Source organism: Piliocolobus tephrosceles, chromosome 5 (assembly GCF_002776525.5).
Source record: "Piliocolobus tephrosceles isolate RC106 chromosome 5, ASM277652v3, whole genome shotgun sequence".
In the NCBI taxonomy this organism is placed as follows: Eukaryota; Metazoa; Chordata; class Mammalia; order Primates; family Cercopithecidae; genus Piliocolobus; species Piliocolobus tephrosceles.
Genome location: NC_045438.1, coordinates 108,415,173 through 108,436,250, shown reverse-complemented (window position 1 = coordinate 108,436,250; position 21,078 = coordinate 108,415,173). Strand labels below are relative to the sequence as shown.

The 21,078-nt window shown below is 37.6% G+C and overlaps 1 protein-coding gene across 1 annotated transcript in view; it reads right to left on the bottom strand.

Moving 5' to 3' along the window:
- EYS (eyes shut homolog) overlaps window positions 1-21,078 on the bottom strand; it is a 1,801,461-nt gene that overhangs the window by 35,851 nt on the left and 1,744,532 nt on the right. Inside the window, exon 36 of the mRNA XM_026455461.1 lies at window positions 14,198-14,370. Coding sequence (XP_026311246.1) covers window positions 14,198-14,370 — 173 coding nt within the window. The remainder of the gene's footprint in view (window positions 1-14,197; window positions 14,371-21,078) is intronic.

Here is a 21,078-nt window from a genome sequence, read left to right as displayed (position 1 = left end):
AACTCCCACTTATGAGTGAGAACATGTGGTGTTTGGTTTTCTGTCCTTGTGATATTTTCCTGAGAATGATGGTTTCCAGCTTCATCCATGTCCCTGCAAAGGACATGAACTCATCCTTTTTATGGATGCATAGTTTTCCATGGTGTATATGTGCCACATTTTCTTTATCCGGTCTATCATTGATGGGCATTTGGGTTTGTTCCAAGTCTTTGCTATTGTGAATAGTGCCACAATAAACATACGTGTGCATGTGTCTTTATAGTATTTTATGATTTATAATCCTTTGGGTATATACCCAGTAATGGGATTGTTGGGTCAAATGGTTTTGCTAGTTCTAGATCCTTGAGGAATGGCCACACTGTCTTCCACAATGGTTGAACTAATTTACATTCCCACCAACAGTGTAAAAGCATTCCTATTTCTCCATCCTCTCCAGCATCTGTTGTTTCCTGATGTTTTAATGATCACCATTCTAACTGGTATGAGATGGTATCTCATTGTGATTTTGATTTACATTCCTCTGATGACCAGTGATGATGAGCAAGTTTTTATATGTCTGTTGGCTGCATAAATGTCTTCTTTTGTGAAGCGTCTTTTTATATTCTTTCCCCACTTTTTGATGGGGTTGTTTGTTTTTTTTCTTGTAAATTTGTTTAAGTTCTTTGTAGATTCTGGATATTAGCCCTTTTTCAGATGGATAGATTGCAAAAATTTTCTCCCATTCTGTAGGTTGCCTGTTCACTCTGATGATAGTTTCCTTTGCCGTGCAGAAGCTCTTTAGTTTAATTAGATCTCATTTGTTTACTTTGGCTTTTGTTGCCATTGGTTTTGGTGTTTTAGTCGTGAAGTCTTTGCCCATGCCTATATCCTGTTTAATCCATCTTAAAATAATTTTTGTATAGGTGTAATGAAGGGATCCAGTTTCAGCTTTCTACATATGGCTAGCCAGTTTTCTCAGCACCATTTATTAAATAGGGAATCCTTTTCCCATTGCTTGTTTTTGTCAGGTTTGTCAAAAATCAGATGGTTGTAGATGTGTGGTGTTATTTCTGAGGTCTCTGTTCTGTTCCATTGCTCTATCTCTCTGTTTTGGTACCAGTACCATGCTGTTTTGGTTACTGTAGCCTTGTGGTCTAGTTTGAAGTCAGGTAGTGTGATGCCTCCAGCTTTGTTCTTTTTGCTTAGGATTGTCTTGGCTATACAGGCTCTTTTTTGGTTCCATATGAAATTTAAAGTAGTTTTTTCCAATTCCATGAAGAAAGTATTTGGTAGCTTGATGGGGATAGCATTGAGTCTATGAATTACCTTGGGCAGTATGGCCATTTTCACGATATTGATTCTTCCTATCCATGAACATGGACTGTTCTTCCATCTGATTGTGTCCTCTCTTATTTCCTTGATCGGTGGTCTGTAGTTCTCCTTGAAGAGGTCCTTCACATCCCTTGTAAATTGGATTCCTAGGTATTTTGTTCTCTTTGAAGCAATTGTGAATGGGAATTCACTCATGATTTGGCTCTCTGTTTGTCTGTTATTGGTGTATAGGAATGCTTGTGAGTTTTGCACATTGATTTTGTATCCTGAGAGTTTGCTGAAGTTGCTTATCAGCTTAAGGAGATTTTGAGCTGAGATGATGGGGTTTTCTAAATATATAATCATGTCATCTGCAAATGGAGACAACTTGATTTCCTCTTTTCCTGATTGAATACCTTTATTTCTTTCTCTTGCCTAATTGCCCTGGTCAGAACTTCCAATATTGTTTTTAATAGGAGTGGTGAGAGACGGCATCTTCTCTTGTGCCAGTTTTCAAAGGGAATGCTTGCAGTTTTGCCCATTCAGTATGATATTGATTGTGGGTTTGTCATAAATAGCTCTTATTATATTGAGATATGTTCCATCAATACCTAGTTTATTAAGAGTCTTTAGCATGAAAGACTGTTGAATTTTGTCAAAGGCATTTTTTGCATCTTTTGAGGTAATTGCGTGGTTTTGGTTGTTGGTTCTGTTTATATGATGGATTACATTTATTGATTTGCATATGTTGAACCAGCCTTGCATTCCAGGGATGAAACTGACTTGATCATGGTGGATAAGCTTTTTGATATGCTGCTGGATTCAGTTTGCCAGTATTTTATTGAGGATTTTTGTTATCAATGTTCATCAGGGATAATGGCCTAAAATTCTCTTTTTTTGTGTGTGTCTCTGCCAGGCTTTGGTATCGGGATGATGCTGGCCTCATAAAATGAGTTAGGGAATGTTGCAGGAAGTCACAGCAGAGGAACATAAATTGTGAAGGTTTCATTTTAATATGGACATACATCAGTTCTCAAAATTAATACTTTTATAATTTCTTATGCCTGTCTTTACTGCAATCTCTATCATAAAGTGTGAAGATTTCATGGACATTTATCAGTTCCCAAAATTAATACTTTTATAATTTCTTATGCCTATCTTTACTTTAATCTCTTAATCCTGTTATCTTAACAAGCTGAGAATGTTCATCACCTCAGGACCACTATTGTGCTAAACTGTACAAATTAATCATAAAACGTGTGTTTGAACAATATGAAATCAGTGCACCTTGAAAAAGAACAGAATAACAGTGATTTTAGGGAACAAGGGAAGACAGCCATAAGGTCTGACTGTGTGCAGTGTCGGGCAGAATAGAGCCATATTTTTCTTCTTGCAGAGAGTCTATAAACGGATGTGCAAGTAGGGAAGATATCACGGAATTCTTTTCCTAGCAGGGAATATTAATAATTAAGACCATTCCTGGAGCAAGATGGCCAAATAGGAGCAGCTCCAGCCTCCAGCTCCCAGCATGAGCGACACAGAGAATGGGTGATTTCTGCATTTTCAACTGAGGTACTGGTTTCATCTCACTGGGGAGTGCCAGACAATCAGTGCTGGACACCTGGTGCAGCCTGACAGTGAGAGCTGAAGCAGGGTGAGCCATCGCTTCACCTGGGAAGCACAAGGGGGAAGGGAATCCCTTTTCCTAGCGAAGGGAAACTGAGACACACAACTCCTGGAAAATCGGGTAACTCCCACCCTAATACTGTGCTTTACCAAGGGTCTTAGCAAATGGCACACCAGAAGATTATAGCCCACACCTGAATGGGAGGGTCCCACGCCCATGGAGCCCCCCTCATGGCTAGCACATCAGTCTGAGATCTAATTGCAAGACAGCAGCGAGGCTGGGGGAGGGGAACCCGTCATTGCTGAGGCTTAAGTAGGTAAACAAAGCCACGGGGAAGCTTGAAGTGAGTGAAGCCCACCGCAGCTCAAGGGGGCCGGCCTGTCTCTGTAGACTCCATCTCTGGGGACAGGGCATAGCTAAACAAAAAGCAGCAGAAACCTCGGCAGAGGTAAATGCCCCGTCTGACAGCTTTGAAGAGAGCAGTGGATCTCCCAGCAGGGAGGTTGAGATCTGAGAATGGACAGATTGCCTGCTCAAGTGGTTCCCTGACCCCGAGTAGCCTAACTGGGAGACATCCCCCACTAGATGCAGTCTGACACCTCACACCTCACATGGCAGGGTACACCCCTGAGACAAAGCTTCCAGAGCAAGAATCAGACAGTAACACTCGCTGTTCAGCAATATTCTATCTTCTGCAGCCTAAGCTGCTGATACCCAGGCAAACAGGGTCTGGAGTGGACCTCAAGCAAACACCAACAGACCTACAGCTGAGGGTCCTGACTGTTAGAAGGAAAACTAACAAACAGAAAGGACAACCTCACCAAAACCCCATCAGTTCATCACCATCATCAAAGACCAAAGGCAGATAAAAGCACAAAGATGGGAAAAAAGCAGGGCAAAAACGCTGGAAATTCAAAAAATCAGACTGCATCTCCCCCTCCACAGGAATGCAGCTCATCGCCAGCAACGGATCAAAGCTGCACAGAGAATGACTTTGATGAGTTGAGAGAAGAAGGCTTCAGTTGATTGAACTTCTAAGAGCTAAAGGAGGAACTACGTAACCAGTGCAAAGAAACTAAAAATCTTGAAAAAAGAATGGAAGAATGGATAACTAGAATAATCAATGCAGAGAAGGCCATAAATGAACTGACAGAGATAAAAACCATGACACGAGAACTACGTGACAAATGCACAAGCTTCAGTAACACTCAATGAACTGGAAGAAAGAGTATCAATGATTGAAGATCAAATGAATGAAACGAAGCAAGAAGAGAAGTCTAGAGGAAAAAGAGGAAAGAGAAATGAACAAAGCCTCCAGGAAATATGGGATTATGTGAAAAGACCAAATCTACGTCTGATTGGTGTGCCTGAAAGTCAGGGGGAAAATGGAACCAAGTTGTAAAATACTTTTCAGGATATCATCCAGGAGAACTTCCCCAACCTAGTAAAGCTGGCCAATGTTCAACTTTGGGAAATACAGAGAACACCACAAAGATACTCCTTGAGAAGAGTAACTCCAAGACACACAATTGTCAGATTCACCAAAGTTGATATGCAAGAAAAAATGTTAAGGGCAACCAGACAGAAAGGTCGGGTTACCCACAAAGGGAAGCCCATCAGACTAACAGCAGATCTCTTGGCAGAAACTCTCCAAGCCAGAAGAGAGTGGGGGCCAATATTCAACGTTCTTAAAGAAAAGAATTTTCAACCCAGAATTTCATATCCAGCCAAACTAAGTTTCATCAGTGAAGAAGAAATAAAATCCTTTACAGACAAGCAAATGCTTAGAGATTTTGTCACCACCAGGCCTGCCCTACAAGAGACACTGAAGGAAGCACTAAACATGGAAAGGAACAAACGGTACCAGCCATTGCAAAAACATGCCAAAATGTAAAGACCATTGATGTTATGAAAAAACTGCATCAACTAACCAGCAAAATAACCAGCTAATATAACAATGACAGGATCAAGTTCACATATAACAATATTAAAATTAAATGTAAATGGATTAAATGGTCCAATTAGAAGACACACACTGGCAAATTGGATAAAGAGTCAAGACTCATCAGTTTGCTGTATTCAGGAGACCCATCTCACATGCAGAGACACACATAGGCTCAAAATAAAGGGATGGAGGAAGATCTACCAAGCAAATGGAGAACAAAAAAAAGCAGGGGTTGCAATCCTAGTCTCTGATAAAACAGCCTTTAAACCATCAAAGATCAAAAGAGACAAAGAAGGCCATTACATAATGGTAAAGGGATCATTTCAACAGGGAGAGCTAACTATCCTAAATATATATGCACCCAATACAGGAGCACCGAGATTCATAAAGCCAGTCCTTAGAGACTTACAAAGAGACTTAGACTCCCATACAATAATAATGGGAGACTTTAACACCCCACCATCAACATTAGATCAACAAGACAGAGAGTTAACAAGGAAATCCATGAATTGAACTCAACTCTGCACCAAGCAGACCTCATAGACATCTATAGAACTCTCCACCCCAAATCAACAGAATATACATTCTTCTCAGCACCACATAACACTTGTTCCAAAATTGACCACATAGTTGGAAGTAAAGCACTCCTCAGCAAATGTACAAGAACAGAAATTATAACAAACTGTCTCTCAGACCACAGTGCAATCAAATTAGAACTCAGGACTAAAAACTCAATCAAAACCACTCAACTACATGGAAACTGAATAACCTGCTCCTGAATGACTATTGGGTGCATAACGAAATGAAAGCAGAAATAAAGATGTTCTTTGAAACCAATGAGAACAAAGAGACAACATACCAGAATCTCTGGGACACATTTAAAGCAGTTTGTAGAGGGAAATTTATAGCACTAAATGCCCACAAAAGAAAGCTAGAAAGATCTAAAATTGACACCCTAACATCACAATTAAAAGAACTAGAGAAGCAAGAGCAAACACATTCAAAAGCTAGCAGAAGACAAGAAATAACTAAGATCAGAGCAGAACTGAAGGAGATAGAGACACAAAAACCCTCCAAAAAATCAATGAATCCAGGAGCTGGTTTTTTGAAGAGATCAATACAATTGATAGACCGCTAGCAAGGCTAATAAAGAAGAAAAGAGAGAAGAATCAATTAGATGCAATAAAAAATGATAAAGGGGATATCACCACCGACCCCACAGAAATACAAACTACCATCAGAGAATACTGTAAACACATCTACGCAAATAAACTAGAAAACCTAGATAAAATGGATAATTTCCTGGACACTTACACCATCCCAAGACTAAACCAGGAACAAGTTGAATCCCTGAATTGACCAATAGAGGCTCTGAAATTGAGGCAATAATTAATAGCCTACCAACCAAAAAAAGCCCAGGACCAGACAGATTCACAGCCAAATTCTACCAGAGGTACAAGGAGGAGCTGGTACCATTCCTTCTGAAACTATTCCAATCAATAGAAAAAGAGGGAATCCTCCCTAACTCATTTTATGAGGCCAACATCATCCTGATACCAAAGCCTGGCAGAGACGCAACAAACAGAGAATTTTAGACCAATATCCCTGATGAACACTGATGTTAAAATCCTCAATAAAATACTGGCAAACCAAATCCAGCAGCACATCAAAAAGCTTATCCACCATGATCAAGTGGGCTTCATCCTTGGGATGAAAGACTGGTTCAACATATGCAAATCAATAAACGTAATCCAGCATATAAACAGAACCAAAGACAAAAACCACATGATTATCTCAATAGATGCAGAAAAGGCCTTTGACAAAGTTCAACAACCCTTCATGCTAAAAACTCTCCATAAACTCGGTATTGATGGAACATATCTCAAAATAATAAGAGCTATTTATGACAAACCCACAGCCAATATCATACTGAATGGGCAAAAACTGGAAGCATTCCCTTTGAAAACTGGCACAAGACAGGGATGCCCTCTCTCACCACTCCTATTCAACATAGTGTTGGAAGGTCTGGCTAGGGCAATCAGGCAAGAGAAAGAAATGGTATTCAGTTAGGAAAAGAAGAAGTCAAATTGTCCCTGTTTGCAGATGACATGATTGTATATTTAGAAAACTCCGTCATCTCAGTCCAAAATCTCCTTAAGCTGATAAACAACTTCAGCAAAGTCTCAGGATACAAAATTGATGTGCAAAAATCACAAGCATTCTTATACACCAGTAACAGACAAACAGAGAGCCAAATCATGAATGAACTTCCATTCACAATTGCTTCAAAGAGAATAAAATACCTAGGAATCCAACTGACAAGGGATGTGAAGCACCTCTTCAAGAAGAACTACAGACCACTGCTCAGTGAAATAAAAGAGGACACAAACAAATGGAAGAACATACCATGCACATGGATAGGAAGAATCAATATCGTGAAAATGACCATACTGCCCAAGGTAATTTATAGATTTAATGCCATCCCCATCAAGCTACTAATGACTTTCTTCACAGAATTGGAAAAAACTGCTTTAAAGTTCATATGGAACCAAAAAAGACCCCGCATTGCCAAGACAATCCTAAGTCAGTCAAAAGAACAAAGCTGGAGGCATCATGCTACCTGACTTCAAACTGAACTACAAGGCTACAGTAACCAAAACAGCATGGTACTGATACCAAAACAGAGATATAGACCAATGGAACAGAACAGAGCACTCAGAAATAATACCACAGATCTACAGCCATCTGATCTTTGACAAACCTGACAAAAACAAGAAATGGGGAAAGGATTCCCTATTTAATAAATGGTGCTGGGAAAATTGGCTAGCCATAAGCAGAAAGCTGAAACTGGATCCTTTCCTTACTCCTTATAGGAAAATTAATTCAAGATGGATTAGAGACTTAAATATTAGACCTAATACCATAAAAACCCTAGAAGAAAACCTAGGTAATACCATTCAGGACATAGGCATGGGTAAGGACTTCATGTCTAAAACACCAAAAGCAACGTCAACAAAAGCCAAAAGTGACAAATGGGATCTAATTAAACTAAAGAGCTTCTGCACAGCAAAAGAAACTACCATTAGAGCAAACAGGCCACCTACAGAATGGGAGAAAAATTTTGCAATCTACTCTTCTGACAAAGGGCTAATATCCAGAACGTATAAAGAACTCAAACAAATTTACAAGAAAAAAACAACCCCATCAAAAAGTGGGCAAAGTATATAAACAAACATTTCTCAAAAGAAGACATTCATACAGCCAACAGACACATTAAGAAATGCTCATTATCACTGGCCATCAGAGAAATGCAAATCAAAACCACAATGATATACCATCTCACACCAGTTAGAATGGCAATCATTGAAAAGTCAGGAAACAGAAGGTGCTGGAGAGGATGTGGAAAAATAGGAACACTTTTACACTGTTGGTGGGATTGTAAACTAGTTCAACCATTGTGGAAAACAGTGTGGCGATTCCTCAAGGATCTAGAACTAGAAATACTATTTGACCCAGCCATCCCATTACTGGGGATATACCCAAAGGATTGTAAATCATGCTGCTATAAAGACACATGCATACGTATGTTTACTGAGGCACTATTCACAATAGCAAAGACTTGGAATCAACCGAAGTGTCCATCAGTGACAGACTGGATTAAGAAAATGTGGCACATATACACCATGGAATACTATGCAGCCATAAAAAAGGATGAGTTTGTGTCCTTTGTAGGGATATGGGTGCAGCTGGAAACCATCATTCTCAGCAAACTCTCACAAGAACAGAAAACCAAACACCGCATGTTCTCACTCATAGGTGAAAATTGAACAATGAGATCACTTGGACATGGGAAGAGGAACATCACACACCGGGGCCTATTATGGGGAGGGATGGCATTGGGAGTTGTAACTGATGTAAATGACGAGTTGATGGGTGCTGACGAATTGATGGGTGCAGCACACCAACATGGCACATGTATACATATGTAATAAATCTGCACATTGTTCACATGTACCCTAGAACTTAAAGTATAATAGAAAAAAATAAAAATAAAAAATAATTAAGACCTTGGGAAAGGAATGCATGAGGTCTATAAATGGCCGCTCTGGGAGTGTCTGTCTTATGCGGTTGAGATAAGGACTGAAATACGCCCTGGTCTTCTGCAGTACCCTCAGGCTTATTAGGGTGGGGAAGAAACCCCACCCTGGTAAATTTGAGGTCAGATGGGTTCTCTGCTCTCGAACCCTGTTTTCTGTTGTTGAAGATATTTATCAAGACAATACATGCACAGCTGAACATAGACCCTTATCAGGAGTTTTTGACTTTGCCCCTTGCCTTTTGGTCTTGCTTTGCCCTTTGCCTTGTGATCTTTATTGGCCTCAGAAGCATGTGATCTTTTTGACCTACTCCCTGTCCATACACCTCCTACCCCTTTGAAATCCTTAATAAAAACTTGCTGCTTTTGCAGCTTAGGTGGGCTTCACGGACCTACCAATATGTGATGTCACCTCTAGCAGCCCAGCTGTAAAATTCCTCTCTTCATACTCTTTCTCTTTATTTCTCAGGCCAGCTGACACTTAGGGAAAATAGAAAGAACCTACGCTGAGTTGGGGGTGGGTTCCCCTGATAAGGGAGGATTCCAGAAGGACACTATTTTATACTGCTTTGGATCTCTTCATATTGCCTGAGTGGGTTCTCCACAAATATTATTTAAAATTTAAAAATTTGCTATTACTCGATTGAGAATGAGTTTTTTTGTTCATTTGCTTTATATTTAGATACAGGGTCTCATTCTGTCATCCAAGCTGGAGTGCAGTGGCATGATCACAACTCACTGTGACCTTGAATTGTGAACCCAAGCAATCCTCCTGCTTCAGCCTCCTGAGTAGCTAGGACTACAGGCAGGCACCACCACAACTGGCTAATTATTCTATTTTTTTTTTTTTTTTTTTTGTAGAGATGAGGGTTTTGCTATGTTGCCCAGGCTGGTCTAGAACTCCTAGCCTCAAGCAGTCCTCCTCCCTCGGCCTCCCGAAGTGCTAGGATCACAGGCATGAGCTACTGCACCTGACTGAGTATTGTTGTTGTTATTTTAAACATTTTATTTGGTCGTTTTGGAAACTTAATGTCTACTACATTTATCATAATAATTTGAAAATCTTTACATCTTTTATATAAAAAATATTATCTTCTTAAAATAGGAGGTTTAAAATATTTAAACTTAATCTATAAAAACTAATCCATATTATTAAATGAAAATGATAAAAATATCTATGTGAGCATGGCCTGCATTTTACCCAAGTGTAATCTGACACTTTTTTTCTTACTCTGTAGGAGGCGACTAATACTAATGGAGTTCTAGTTATATGCTAGGCACTGTGGAGGCCTCCTCATTTTATTGATTCCTTATCATACTCTTTTTGGAGGTTTGCTAGATTAGTCTTTGACAATTCTAACTCTCAGACTATAGCACTTTCTTTACCATTTGCCTTGTGATATTCCTTGGCTGCTGTGCTGTAAGAACATGACACTAGAAGGCTTGCTTTCCTATTTTTCTTAATGTAAAGTTTATAGATTTTATCAAGTGGAGGAAATGAAATAATGACCTATTTTCTGATCTTTGTATCTTCCCCTATGGTCATGATAATTTCGACTTGCTTGTCACCAGTAATATTTTGATTACAAACTAAGGGAGCCTTCCTCTTATTGCCCCAAATTACAAAGTAAAGTTTGTGGCTGGATCTCATCATTGTCAATCATCTCAGTTTAAAAGAAGGTGGGCAGACCTGCCTAAGGGGAAGTAGCAACTAAGTCCTATTTGTAGAAATTGTTTGTAAACACTGTTTTTGTCTGCCTTCCTAGAATGGGGGCAGGGTATTTATGACTCAGTACATAAAACATTTTGAGGGAGGAAACTTCAGTTATCAGGAGGTAAAAATTCAATGTATGTAATTTTTGTGCTTATTAATGCTATCTTGAATGGAAATGAAAAAAGAACTTTATTGAAAAAATAACCTCATAGATATGTCTCTTAAAGTTCTTAACTTTTCACTCACTGCTTTGTAAAAACTAATAATGATTTCGGACTTGACAAAAGTAGAATGAAATCTCCCCAGACTTTGGCCAAAACTTCCCCACGAACAGAGTTTCTTAAATATCTCCTTTTCACACATGAGAAACCTGATGTTCAGGGGAGTTAAGTTACTTGCACAATGTCTAAGGTTAGAAATAGAAGTTGTGTCTGTTTCTTTCTACTGAGGCTTAGTTGCCACATCTATTCGTTTAAATGCTCAAAAAGCCTGATGTTTATATAAACTTCAGAATTATTATGTGTACTTCACTTTCTCTCCAAGTTTCACTTATAATTTAGCAGGTTGTATTGAAGAGCATAGAAGACTAAAAAAGTAAAATGTGTGTTCCTAGGAATCATAGCTAGTGCCTACTTATCTTTTACTTTTTATGACTATTACAAGTTCATAGAGATAGAGAATCTAATGCACATATAACTATATCTCTATTAATGATCACGATGGGATTGAAAGTAGCGAAATAAAGACTAAAGCTTATTTTTTTCCTATGAAGAAAGCATGTGCATTGCTTGCTGTGTTCCACATGGCCACCTTCACCTGAAAAATGAGTATTTGAAAACAGGAAAACACAGTAATAATTCCTGCAACTGCCATCTACTGTGTGTTGGACCAATTTCTCTATTATTAGGAAAACCAAGGACTTGGCTGGAAACCATCCCATGTGTTGGAATGGCTTGAAGAATTGAACTTCTCCATTAGCAAGAATCAGTTTCAGTGGAAATCAGGGACTGGTTGGACCCTAAAGAATTGTTGGCATGAGAAAAGTGTTTAAGTAGTTTGAACATTTGTCTGTTTCATGCAAAATGTCCGCATGTGTGGGTTTCTTTACCTTATGGAATGAGAAGTGAGTGAAAAGAAAATTATACTATGAATGGAAAAAATGTGAAAACAAAAAAGGAAACATTTTCAATATTTGCTGGGTTAAAAGTCAAAAACTTACACATTATGGAATCTGACTTGGCTATATGTCATTGATGCACAATAGCTAGAATTTAGTAGTATTAAAACTAGTCATGAAAAAAGCAATTTACCAATATTATGAGGAAAAAGTAAACTGAGAGGCAATTTTATGATTTAGGAGAGGTTACATGTATAATTGTAAATCATAAGTTATAACAGGAAGGACAGCTATAACATAAAAGAAGTCAGCAAATAAGCAAGACTTGAGTATATGAGAAAAGTAACTGGACATATTGTCTATCTTGCAAAATGTGTGAACCAGAATTCTTGGTATAATATTTTAATGAGTACTCTGGATTCTAAAGTATTCTAATCAAATTGTTATTTTGTAGAATATCAAGGTATATCTTTGGTTAATTTTGTGTTAGAATTCTATGTGGGTGTCACCCATTTTCTGGCACCTTTAATCAAATCTTCTAGACTTACTTTCTGTAAAAGTAATTTCATTACTCTGACTATTCCAATACATATGTATGTATGTATATATCGATCTATTATCTATCTATCTATCTATCTATCTATCTATCTATCTATCTATCTTTCTATCTATACATCCATTAATCTATCTTCATCTGCCCTCTGTCTATATAATTCATTTATATACATCCATACATCCACACAAATTTTGGGTTAATCTATCTTTCAAACTTTCACTGTCTGAGCCTTTAAGCATCAAAACTGTGACTTGCCCTATTGTTAAACTCACTAGCCCTTATGTTACTTGTCATATTATTTCTTCCCATTTCTAAAAGCTATTCCTCTGGGAGTTATAAAGGTACTCATCTTGGTTAATTTTTGAGTACTTTGCCTTTCACTAAGGAACTATCCTATGAAAACCGTCACAATTAGTTTTTATTATTGTTATTAAGTTTAAATATTTAACCGACTTTTTTTTTTTTTTTCTCTGCACTATATGATGGGTGCTAGACACTCAACAGACATGGTCACTGCCCTCAGTTCTATGAAAGACAATCAGGAAAGGCTTCCCTAAATTAGCAAGGTGAAGTGTTAGCACCTGTTACGGAGGGGGAGATGAAAGCATTTTAGGCAGAGGGAAACAACACAAAATCTGTACTCCAGGAAAGAGTGTGGCATATTCTAGGAATTAAGAAACACAATTTCTTAAAGATCAAGATTGATCCCTAGTGTCATTTTGAGAGACTGATTTGTGTAAGCCAGATACAAAACTTCATCTCATTATTTCATAGTTACACTCTTAAGACATGATTAAACATTTTTTCCTGTAAACTACTTATTATTCTAACCCTCAAATGTCTTCCATTTATTAACAATTTTAACTTTTGGAGAGTTAAACACAAGTAGAATATCAAGGAATATACGAATAACATGTTTGCATTAATATATTTGATAAAGTGATCTAGAAGTATTAATTTTTTTCTTATCACACTTATGAATATAATGTTGCAATAAAACATCCAAATAATGCAAAGGTGGATATAGCACAATTGGTGATTGACTCCTGTACTCTTTTTATCCCAGCCTCTGTTTCTAAAATAGGGAAGAGAGAGCTAAAGCTTCATCTTCTGGGTGGTGGGTGAGGCAGGATAGAGAAATAGTAGATAGTCCAGTCTCAGAAAGCTAGGATATGGCAGGCAGGTCCTTATGTCCCTTTATTTTCCTGGCTTAATCTCTCCAGCTTCACTAACTGGGAGTTTCCTGGATTCCCTAATGCTGTTCTGGAAGTCCCAGCCAGGGATTAAAGAGAAGATAGATCAGATCTAGAAGTACCGTTATAGCCCAGCTTGTGAGCGCCCAGAGATTGCTGAGCTCTTTTAGAGGCACTACCATAAATTGTCCCAGTAGTTAGGACATTGTTGCTTCTGACTGTTACTACTGGACTTGGGACCATTTCTCCTCTCTGATTTCCCTCTGAAGCTGATGGTCTTGTGATATTGCTGAGAGTTTTGAGTAAGATGGAAAGTACAGATAGGAGAGGCTCACAGAGATGAAGTCTTGATCTGGAACTGAGTTATGAACTTAAGCTCACTTGACTTAACTGCATTTAGCACAAAATATCTAGAACATCCACACAAATAGGAAGTTTAGAGTTAATAAAGCAATACTAAAAGCCATATTTTTTGTACTACTGAATTTTAAGTACTAGTCTATCTGTGAAGTATAATGTCAAATATACTCGAGAAAGAGGAGAGTAGATTCGAATTTTATTATATGTACTTTTTTACTTTTCAAAAAGAAAACTGACTTTGAAATTCCTAATTTTAGTTATATTTGTGAACAGCAAAATGACTTGAAATTCTGCCTCACCTTGTTCACAGTAGATTCCAGTGGTTCCTAGAGGACAGAAACAGGTGTATCCATGAGGTAATGAAATGCAGGTTGCTCCTCTGCTACAGTGGTGTGGAGGGTCATGTTCAGGATCACAGATGGAAACTGTCTCTGTGCAGAATGCTCCTTTCCACCTAGTGGTACAGTTGCAGCTGTGGGTTGAGAGAAAGTCACATCATTTGAGCACTTGTGTAGAGATGGATACATCTATGTATTGCCTTGATGCTAACTTGTCAATTTTAACTGAAATTCCAAGATATCAAAATGAATTGTGATTCAAACTCTAAGACCTAAATTGTCAAAGGAGAGAGTTAATAACTGGTTATAGGATTACTGGACTCCACATCAAAGACTTTAAAAGATTCAGAGTGTATAAATAGAAAGATAATTTTTTGAGAATCGTTTCTTTGGACAAAATTGCATTGTAAGTCTCTCTCCCAACTCCCACACCACCACCAAGAGAAAAAGCTGTGCATGGTGTTGCTGTCTCCTAACTTCAAGCCTAGTGAAAAGAGATTTAGCAGGACCACTTGGAGAGCTTGGTATGTGTTCCCTGGCATTGGCAAACTCAGAGGCTCAGCTCCTGGGGTTGCAGAAAGAGCGGCAAACATGCTGAAGACAAGTCAAATGTGAGTGAATCCCAGGAAAGGGATGTTCATAGTCAGGAACAACAGCTTGAGGATATATAAAAATGAATCTTGACCAAGAGGTGTCCTTCTCGCTAAGATACCTGGGCAGTAAGAGGTTTCTGGCTAGAGCAGAAGCTGAGGGGTAATAGGGAATACTCAGCTGAAAGAGAGACCTTGTCTGGGTTTAGAGAGTGATATTGGGAGGAGCCCAGAAGAAAACTTTCCGATAGACCCATCAAAGGCAGAGTTGTCAGATAAAACGTAGAGCATCTAGTTAAATTTAAACATGAGTTAAACAATGAATAACTTTTCTTAGTAGAAGTATGTCCTGATACGGTTTGGCTGTGTCCACACCCAAATCTCATCTTGAATTGTAGTTCCCATAATCCCCATGTGTTATGGGAGGGACCAGGTGGAGAAAATTGAATCATGGGGGAGGTTTCCCCCATCCTGTTCTCATGATAATGAGTTAGTACTCATGAGATCCGATGGTTTTATAAGGGGCTTCCTTCTTCACTGGGCACTCATTCTTCTCCTTCCTGCCACCACATGAAGAAGGACATGTTTGCTTCCCCTTCCACCATGATGTAAGTTTTCTTAGGCCTCCCCAGCCATGCTGAACTGTGAGTCATTTAAACCTCTTTCCTTTATAAATTACCCATTTTCAAGTATGTCTTTATTAGCAGCATGAGAACGGACTAATACATGTCCCATACAATATTTGAACTTTAAATAAATAATATTTGAGATGTTATTGTTATATATCTTGATATATAGATACATAGATATAAACACACACACACACACACACACACACACACACACACACATATATATAGTTGATAAATTGTTGTTTGTCTGAAATTCAAATTTATCTGGGCACCGTGTGTTTATTTTGCCCCTCCCTGCCTCCCTCCCTCTCTGCCTTTTTCCCTTTCTTCCTTCCCTTTCTCTCCCCACCATACCCCTTCCTTTCTTCTTCTTCTGAAAACACTGCACTAAAGAGTACATGGGAGAAAGGGTTAACTTAAAATTCCTGTTAAAGTCAGAGAGCAATAAACCACCGTGCCAGCCTAAAGAGCACATTCTAGAATTGGGTGTGAGATATAGGGGTCAGAAACTGTTAAACTGGAAAAGGACAGCAGTTGATCACAGCTTCCCAGACCTTTTAGTTATGTCATATACTTTTATATGCTTGTTGCATCTAAATTAATAGTTGTGCAAAAAAAGTTCGGAAAATTGTATAGGGTTCTCCAAAAAGGAGACAGACAAAATACAGAATTAATCTGCTACAAAATTACATTTTTTTGAACATTATTTTTGAAGATCAAAAAGAGTATAGAATGTATAAAGACTTCTTATACAAAAAAGAGAATGGGTAATTTCGCAAAAGAAATAAAACTGTAGTAAAAATTCTTATTAAATAATTTTTAAACACGATGCTGTCATTACTTTTAAAAGAGACGATTGCGCCATCTAGTGGTTCATTTTTATCTACTTGAAAAAAGCTTACAAACAAAATTGTTCTCACTGCCTTATAGACAGAACTCACAATGGTAAAATATTTATTTTATTTAATTCACTTACACTTTATTGTATATATTTAAGATATATAACAGTGTTATGGGAATAAAATGCTTGCTTGGATATTAAAGTACATAAATCACATTAAGCATAATATAGATGCTAAAATCTTATTTGAAAAAAATAAATCAGAGCATCATATAGTTTGTCTCAGAATTTTTAGGTCTGAAACAATTAGCTATATGTTTAATATATAATTAGTTATTATATAATTCTAATGAGAATGATTTTGTGCAAGGTCAAATTTTTCTTTTTGTTCCTTGGTTTCTATAGCACCCTGTGAAATATAGATAATAAAAAATTTCAAGCCTTCATTAGTTATTCTCTACTTTGGGTGATATTTTTCTAACCCTTGATGTTAATTCATTAATATTTCTTCCCTTAACCACATATTCTACTCTGCCCTGAGGAAAAGTCGATTTTGTAGAAGTGTGTGTGTGAGGTGAGGTGTCTATATAGTGGGCAATGTAAAAACAAAACAAAGACAGGTTGGTATCTATTTAAAGAATATTTATTATTTTTTATGGGCTAGCTGTTTGTGCTTATCTTAGGATTGAGGATAGTACTGTGCTTGGTAATGAGATTCTACAACACAGGAAGGTCCATTTTTGACCTCATGGACTTCTGTATTTTGGAGAAATCAGATTAGTAAGGAGATAATTTTAATAAGATGGGACAAGTTCTAAAATGGGTATTATGGTATCCTGTGGATGGACATCTAAGTAATTTTAGTGGATTACTTAGGGAAGGCTAAGTAAGGGAAGGCTTAGGAAAGGCCGCCAAAGTGAAATTTGCCCGCATAAATGCATGCACTGAGAGGAGGTGTCAAAGAACTTTGAACAACAGGCTGAGACAGTTCAACTTCAAAAAAAAAAAACTATTAATTTTTGTGGGTACAGAGTAGGTGTACATATTTATGGGGTACATGACATGTTTTGGTATAGGCATGCAATGTGTGACAATCACATCATGGAAAATAGGGTATCCATCCCCTCAAGCATTTATCCTTTGTGTTACAAACAATCCAATTATACTCTCTTAGTTATTTTAAAATGTACAATTAAATTATTATTGACTATAGTCACCCTGTTGTGCTATCCTATACTAGTCCTTGCTCATTCATTCTCACTACTTTTTTGTACCCATTAACCGTCCCTACCTCCCTGTTACCCACCACCCTTCTCAGCCTCTAGTGACCATCCTTCTACTCTCTATCTCCATGAGTTCAACTCTTTTGATTTTTAGGACCCACAAATAAGTGAGAATATGTGATGTTTGCCTTTCTGTGCCTGGCTTCAGTTCAACTTTTAAGTGACAGGTGTATAGAAAATGACATGAATGATGAGGCACACTTTAAGAATATTGATCTGTTATGTGTAGGATGATTGCATAGTTTAACAATAAGCTCTCTGGTGACGTAATTTTAATCTTAGTGAGATCTTAGCATATTTTTGCTACTAGAAAAGGGGCCAGCAACCTTTTTTTTGTAAAGGGCAAGGCAGTTTACAGTTTTGCTTTGTGAGCCATATAGACCATTTAGTTTTGCAATAACTAAACTCTGCCATTGTTGAAAGCAGCCACAGAAAACACACAAATGGGTGTGGCTGTATCCCAAGAAATTTTAGTTACACAAATATGTGGTAGGCCAGATTTGGCCCATATGCCATAGTTTTCTGACCCCAGCACTCTAGACCATTAATTCTAGAGATAGGCTCTGTTTTGTTTTTTATTATTGTCTCAAGGCCCCAAACAGTTCTTGGTTTATTGTAAGTTTTAATTGACTATTCAAGGAATAAACACATAAATGGATAAATATAATAGGCCATGGCTGGGATAAGAAAGCAGATGGAGGCAAAAGTCCTGAATAGGAAAATTGCTGTGGGGATGCAGAGGTTGAAGTGTAGATGTGAGAGGCATTTTCAAGGCTTTGGTAAGTGTGTTGGTATGAGAAGAAAAATTATAGTAATGACAAACATTATTTGATGCTTACCATGTGTCAGGCACTCTTCTAACCTTTTTAGTTTCTCTATTACCTTATAAGAAGGGTACTATCATCATCCTCATTTTGAAGAAGAGGAATCTGAGGAGCAGAGAGGTTAAGTCTGCTAATAAGTGAGGAAGTCCACCCTTTAGTTACCATTTTATGTCTCTCAATCCTGTGGAAGTGTTGGGACCATGAAAGAGTATGGTGTTGTTAGTGAAATAGGGACAACCGGATAGCAATATAGTAAAGGGAAAACATAAAGAATCTACTTTTATAGGTTTTATTGTTGGGATGCAAGACTGGTTCAACATACACAAATTGATAAATGTGATTCACCACATAAATAGAATTAAAAGCAAAAACCATATCATGTTCTCAATAGATGCAGAAAAGACTGATAAAATTCAACTTTCTTTTGTGTTAAAAACCTTCAACAAACTAGACATTGAAGGACCATACTTCAAAATAATAAGAGCAGTCTATGACAAATCCATAGCCAAACATCATCCTGAACAGGCAAAAGATCGAACCATTCTCCTTGAGAACTGCAACAAGACAAGGGTGCCCACTCTCACCACTGCTATTCAACACAGTAATGGAAGTGCTAGCCAGAGCAATCACGCAAGAGAAAGAAAGAAAAGATAGCCAAACAGAAAGAGAGGAATTCAAGTCATCTCTCCTTGCAGATGATATTATTCTATACTGAGAAAATCCCATGGACTCTGCCAAAAGGCTCCTAGAACTTATAAATAACTTCAGTAAAATTTCAGAATACAAAATCGCTGTACAAAAATCAGTAGCATGCCTATACACCAATTATGTCCAAGCTGAGAACAAAAGCAAGAATGAAATCCCATTGACAATAGCAACAAAAAGAATAAAGTACCTAGGAAGTTGGAACCAAGGAGGTGAAAGATCTTTATAATGATAATTACCAAACACTGATGAAGGAAATCAGAGATAACACAAACAAACGAAAAAAGATTTCATGCTCATAAAAAGGAAGAATCAATATTGTTAAAATGGATATACTGACCAAAGCAATTTACAGATTCAATGTTATTCCTATCAAACTACCAACATAATTTTTCACAGAATTAAAAAAAGTATTCTAAAATTCATATGGAAACAAAAAAGAGGCTAAATAGCTGAAACAATCCTAAGCAAAAAGCACAAGGCCAGAGGCATCACTCTGCCTAACTTCAAACTATACTACAAGCCTACAGTAACCAAAATAGCATAGCACTGGTACAGAAACAGACACACAGACCAATAGACAGAACAGAAAACCTAGAAGTAAAGTCATAAACCTAAAAGTACCTGATCTTCAACAAAGTCAATGATAAGCAATGGGAAAAGGGCTTCCTATTCAATAAATGGTGCTGGAATAACTGGCTAGCCATATGCAGAAGATTGAAACTAGACCCCTTCCCTTCACTACATATGTTATGAAAATTAACTCAAGATGGACTAAAGACTTAAATGTAAGACCTAAACCTACAAAAACCATAGAAGAAAACCTAGGAAATACCATTCTAGACATCAGGCTTGGTAAAGAATTTACGACTAAGTCCCCAGAAGCAATTTCCATAAAAACAAAAATTGACAAGTGGAACCTAATTAAACCACAGAGCTTCTGCACAGCAAAAGAAACTATCAATAGAGTAAATAGACAACCTACCGAATGGGAGAAAATATTCACACACTACACAATAACAAAAGTCTAATGTCTAGAATATATAAGGAACTTAAACAATTCAAAAGCAGAAAACAGACAACCCCATTATAAAAACAGACAAATGACATGAACAGACACTTCTCAAAAGAAGACATACATGAAACTAACAAATAGATTAAGTAATGCTCAACATCACTAATCGTTACAGAAATGCAAACCAAAACCACAATGAGATACCAACTCACACCAATCAGAATGGCTACTATAAAAAAGTAAAAAAAAAAATGACAGCCATTGCATTGGTGAGGTTGCAATGAAAAGGGCACACTTAAACATTGCTGGTGGGGATGTAAATTACTTCAGCCACTGTGAAAAGCAGTGTGGATATTTCTTAAAAACTTAAAAGAGAACTACCATTCAACCCAGCAATCCCATTACTGGCTATACACCCAAAGGAATATAAATCATTCTATGAAAAAGACATATGCATTTGTATGTTAACCGCAGCACTATTCACAATAGCAAAGACATGGAATCAACCTATATACCCATCAACAGGGTTCTGGATAAAGAGAATGTGGTACCTATTCACCATGGAATACTACACAGCCATTGAAAAAAATGAAATCATGTCCTTTGTAGAAACATGAATGCAGCTGGAGGCCATTATCTTATGCAAACTAACATAGGAATAGAAAACTAAATACTGCATATTCTCATTTATAAGTAGGAGCTAAACAGTGAGTACATATGGACACAAACAAATGGGAACGATAGGCACTGGGGACTACTTGATGTAGAAAGGTGGGAGGGAATGTGGGGTGAAAAACTACTTATTGGGTACTATGCTCACTATCTGGGTGATGGAATTATTTGTACACCAAACCTCAGCAACACACACTTATGTAACAAACCTGCACATGTACATCCTGAACCTAAAATAAAAGTTGAAAAAAAAAAGCCACTTTTAGCTAGACTGCATTGG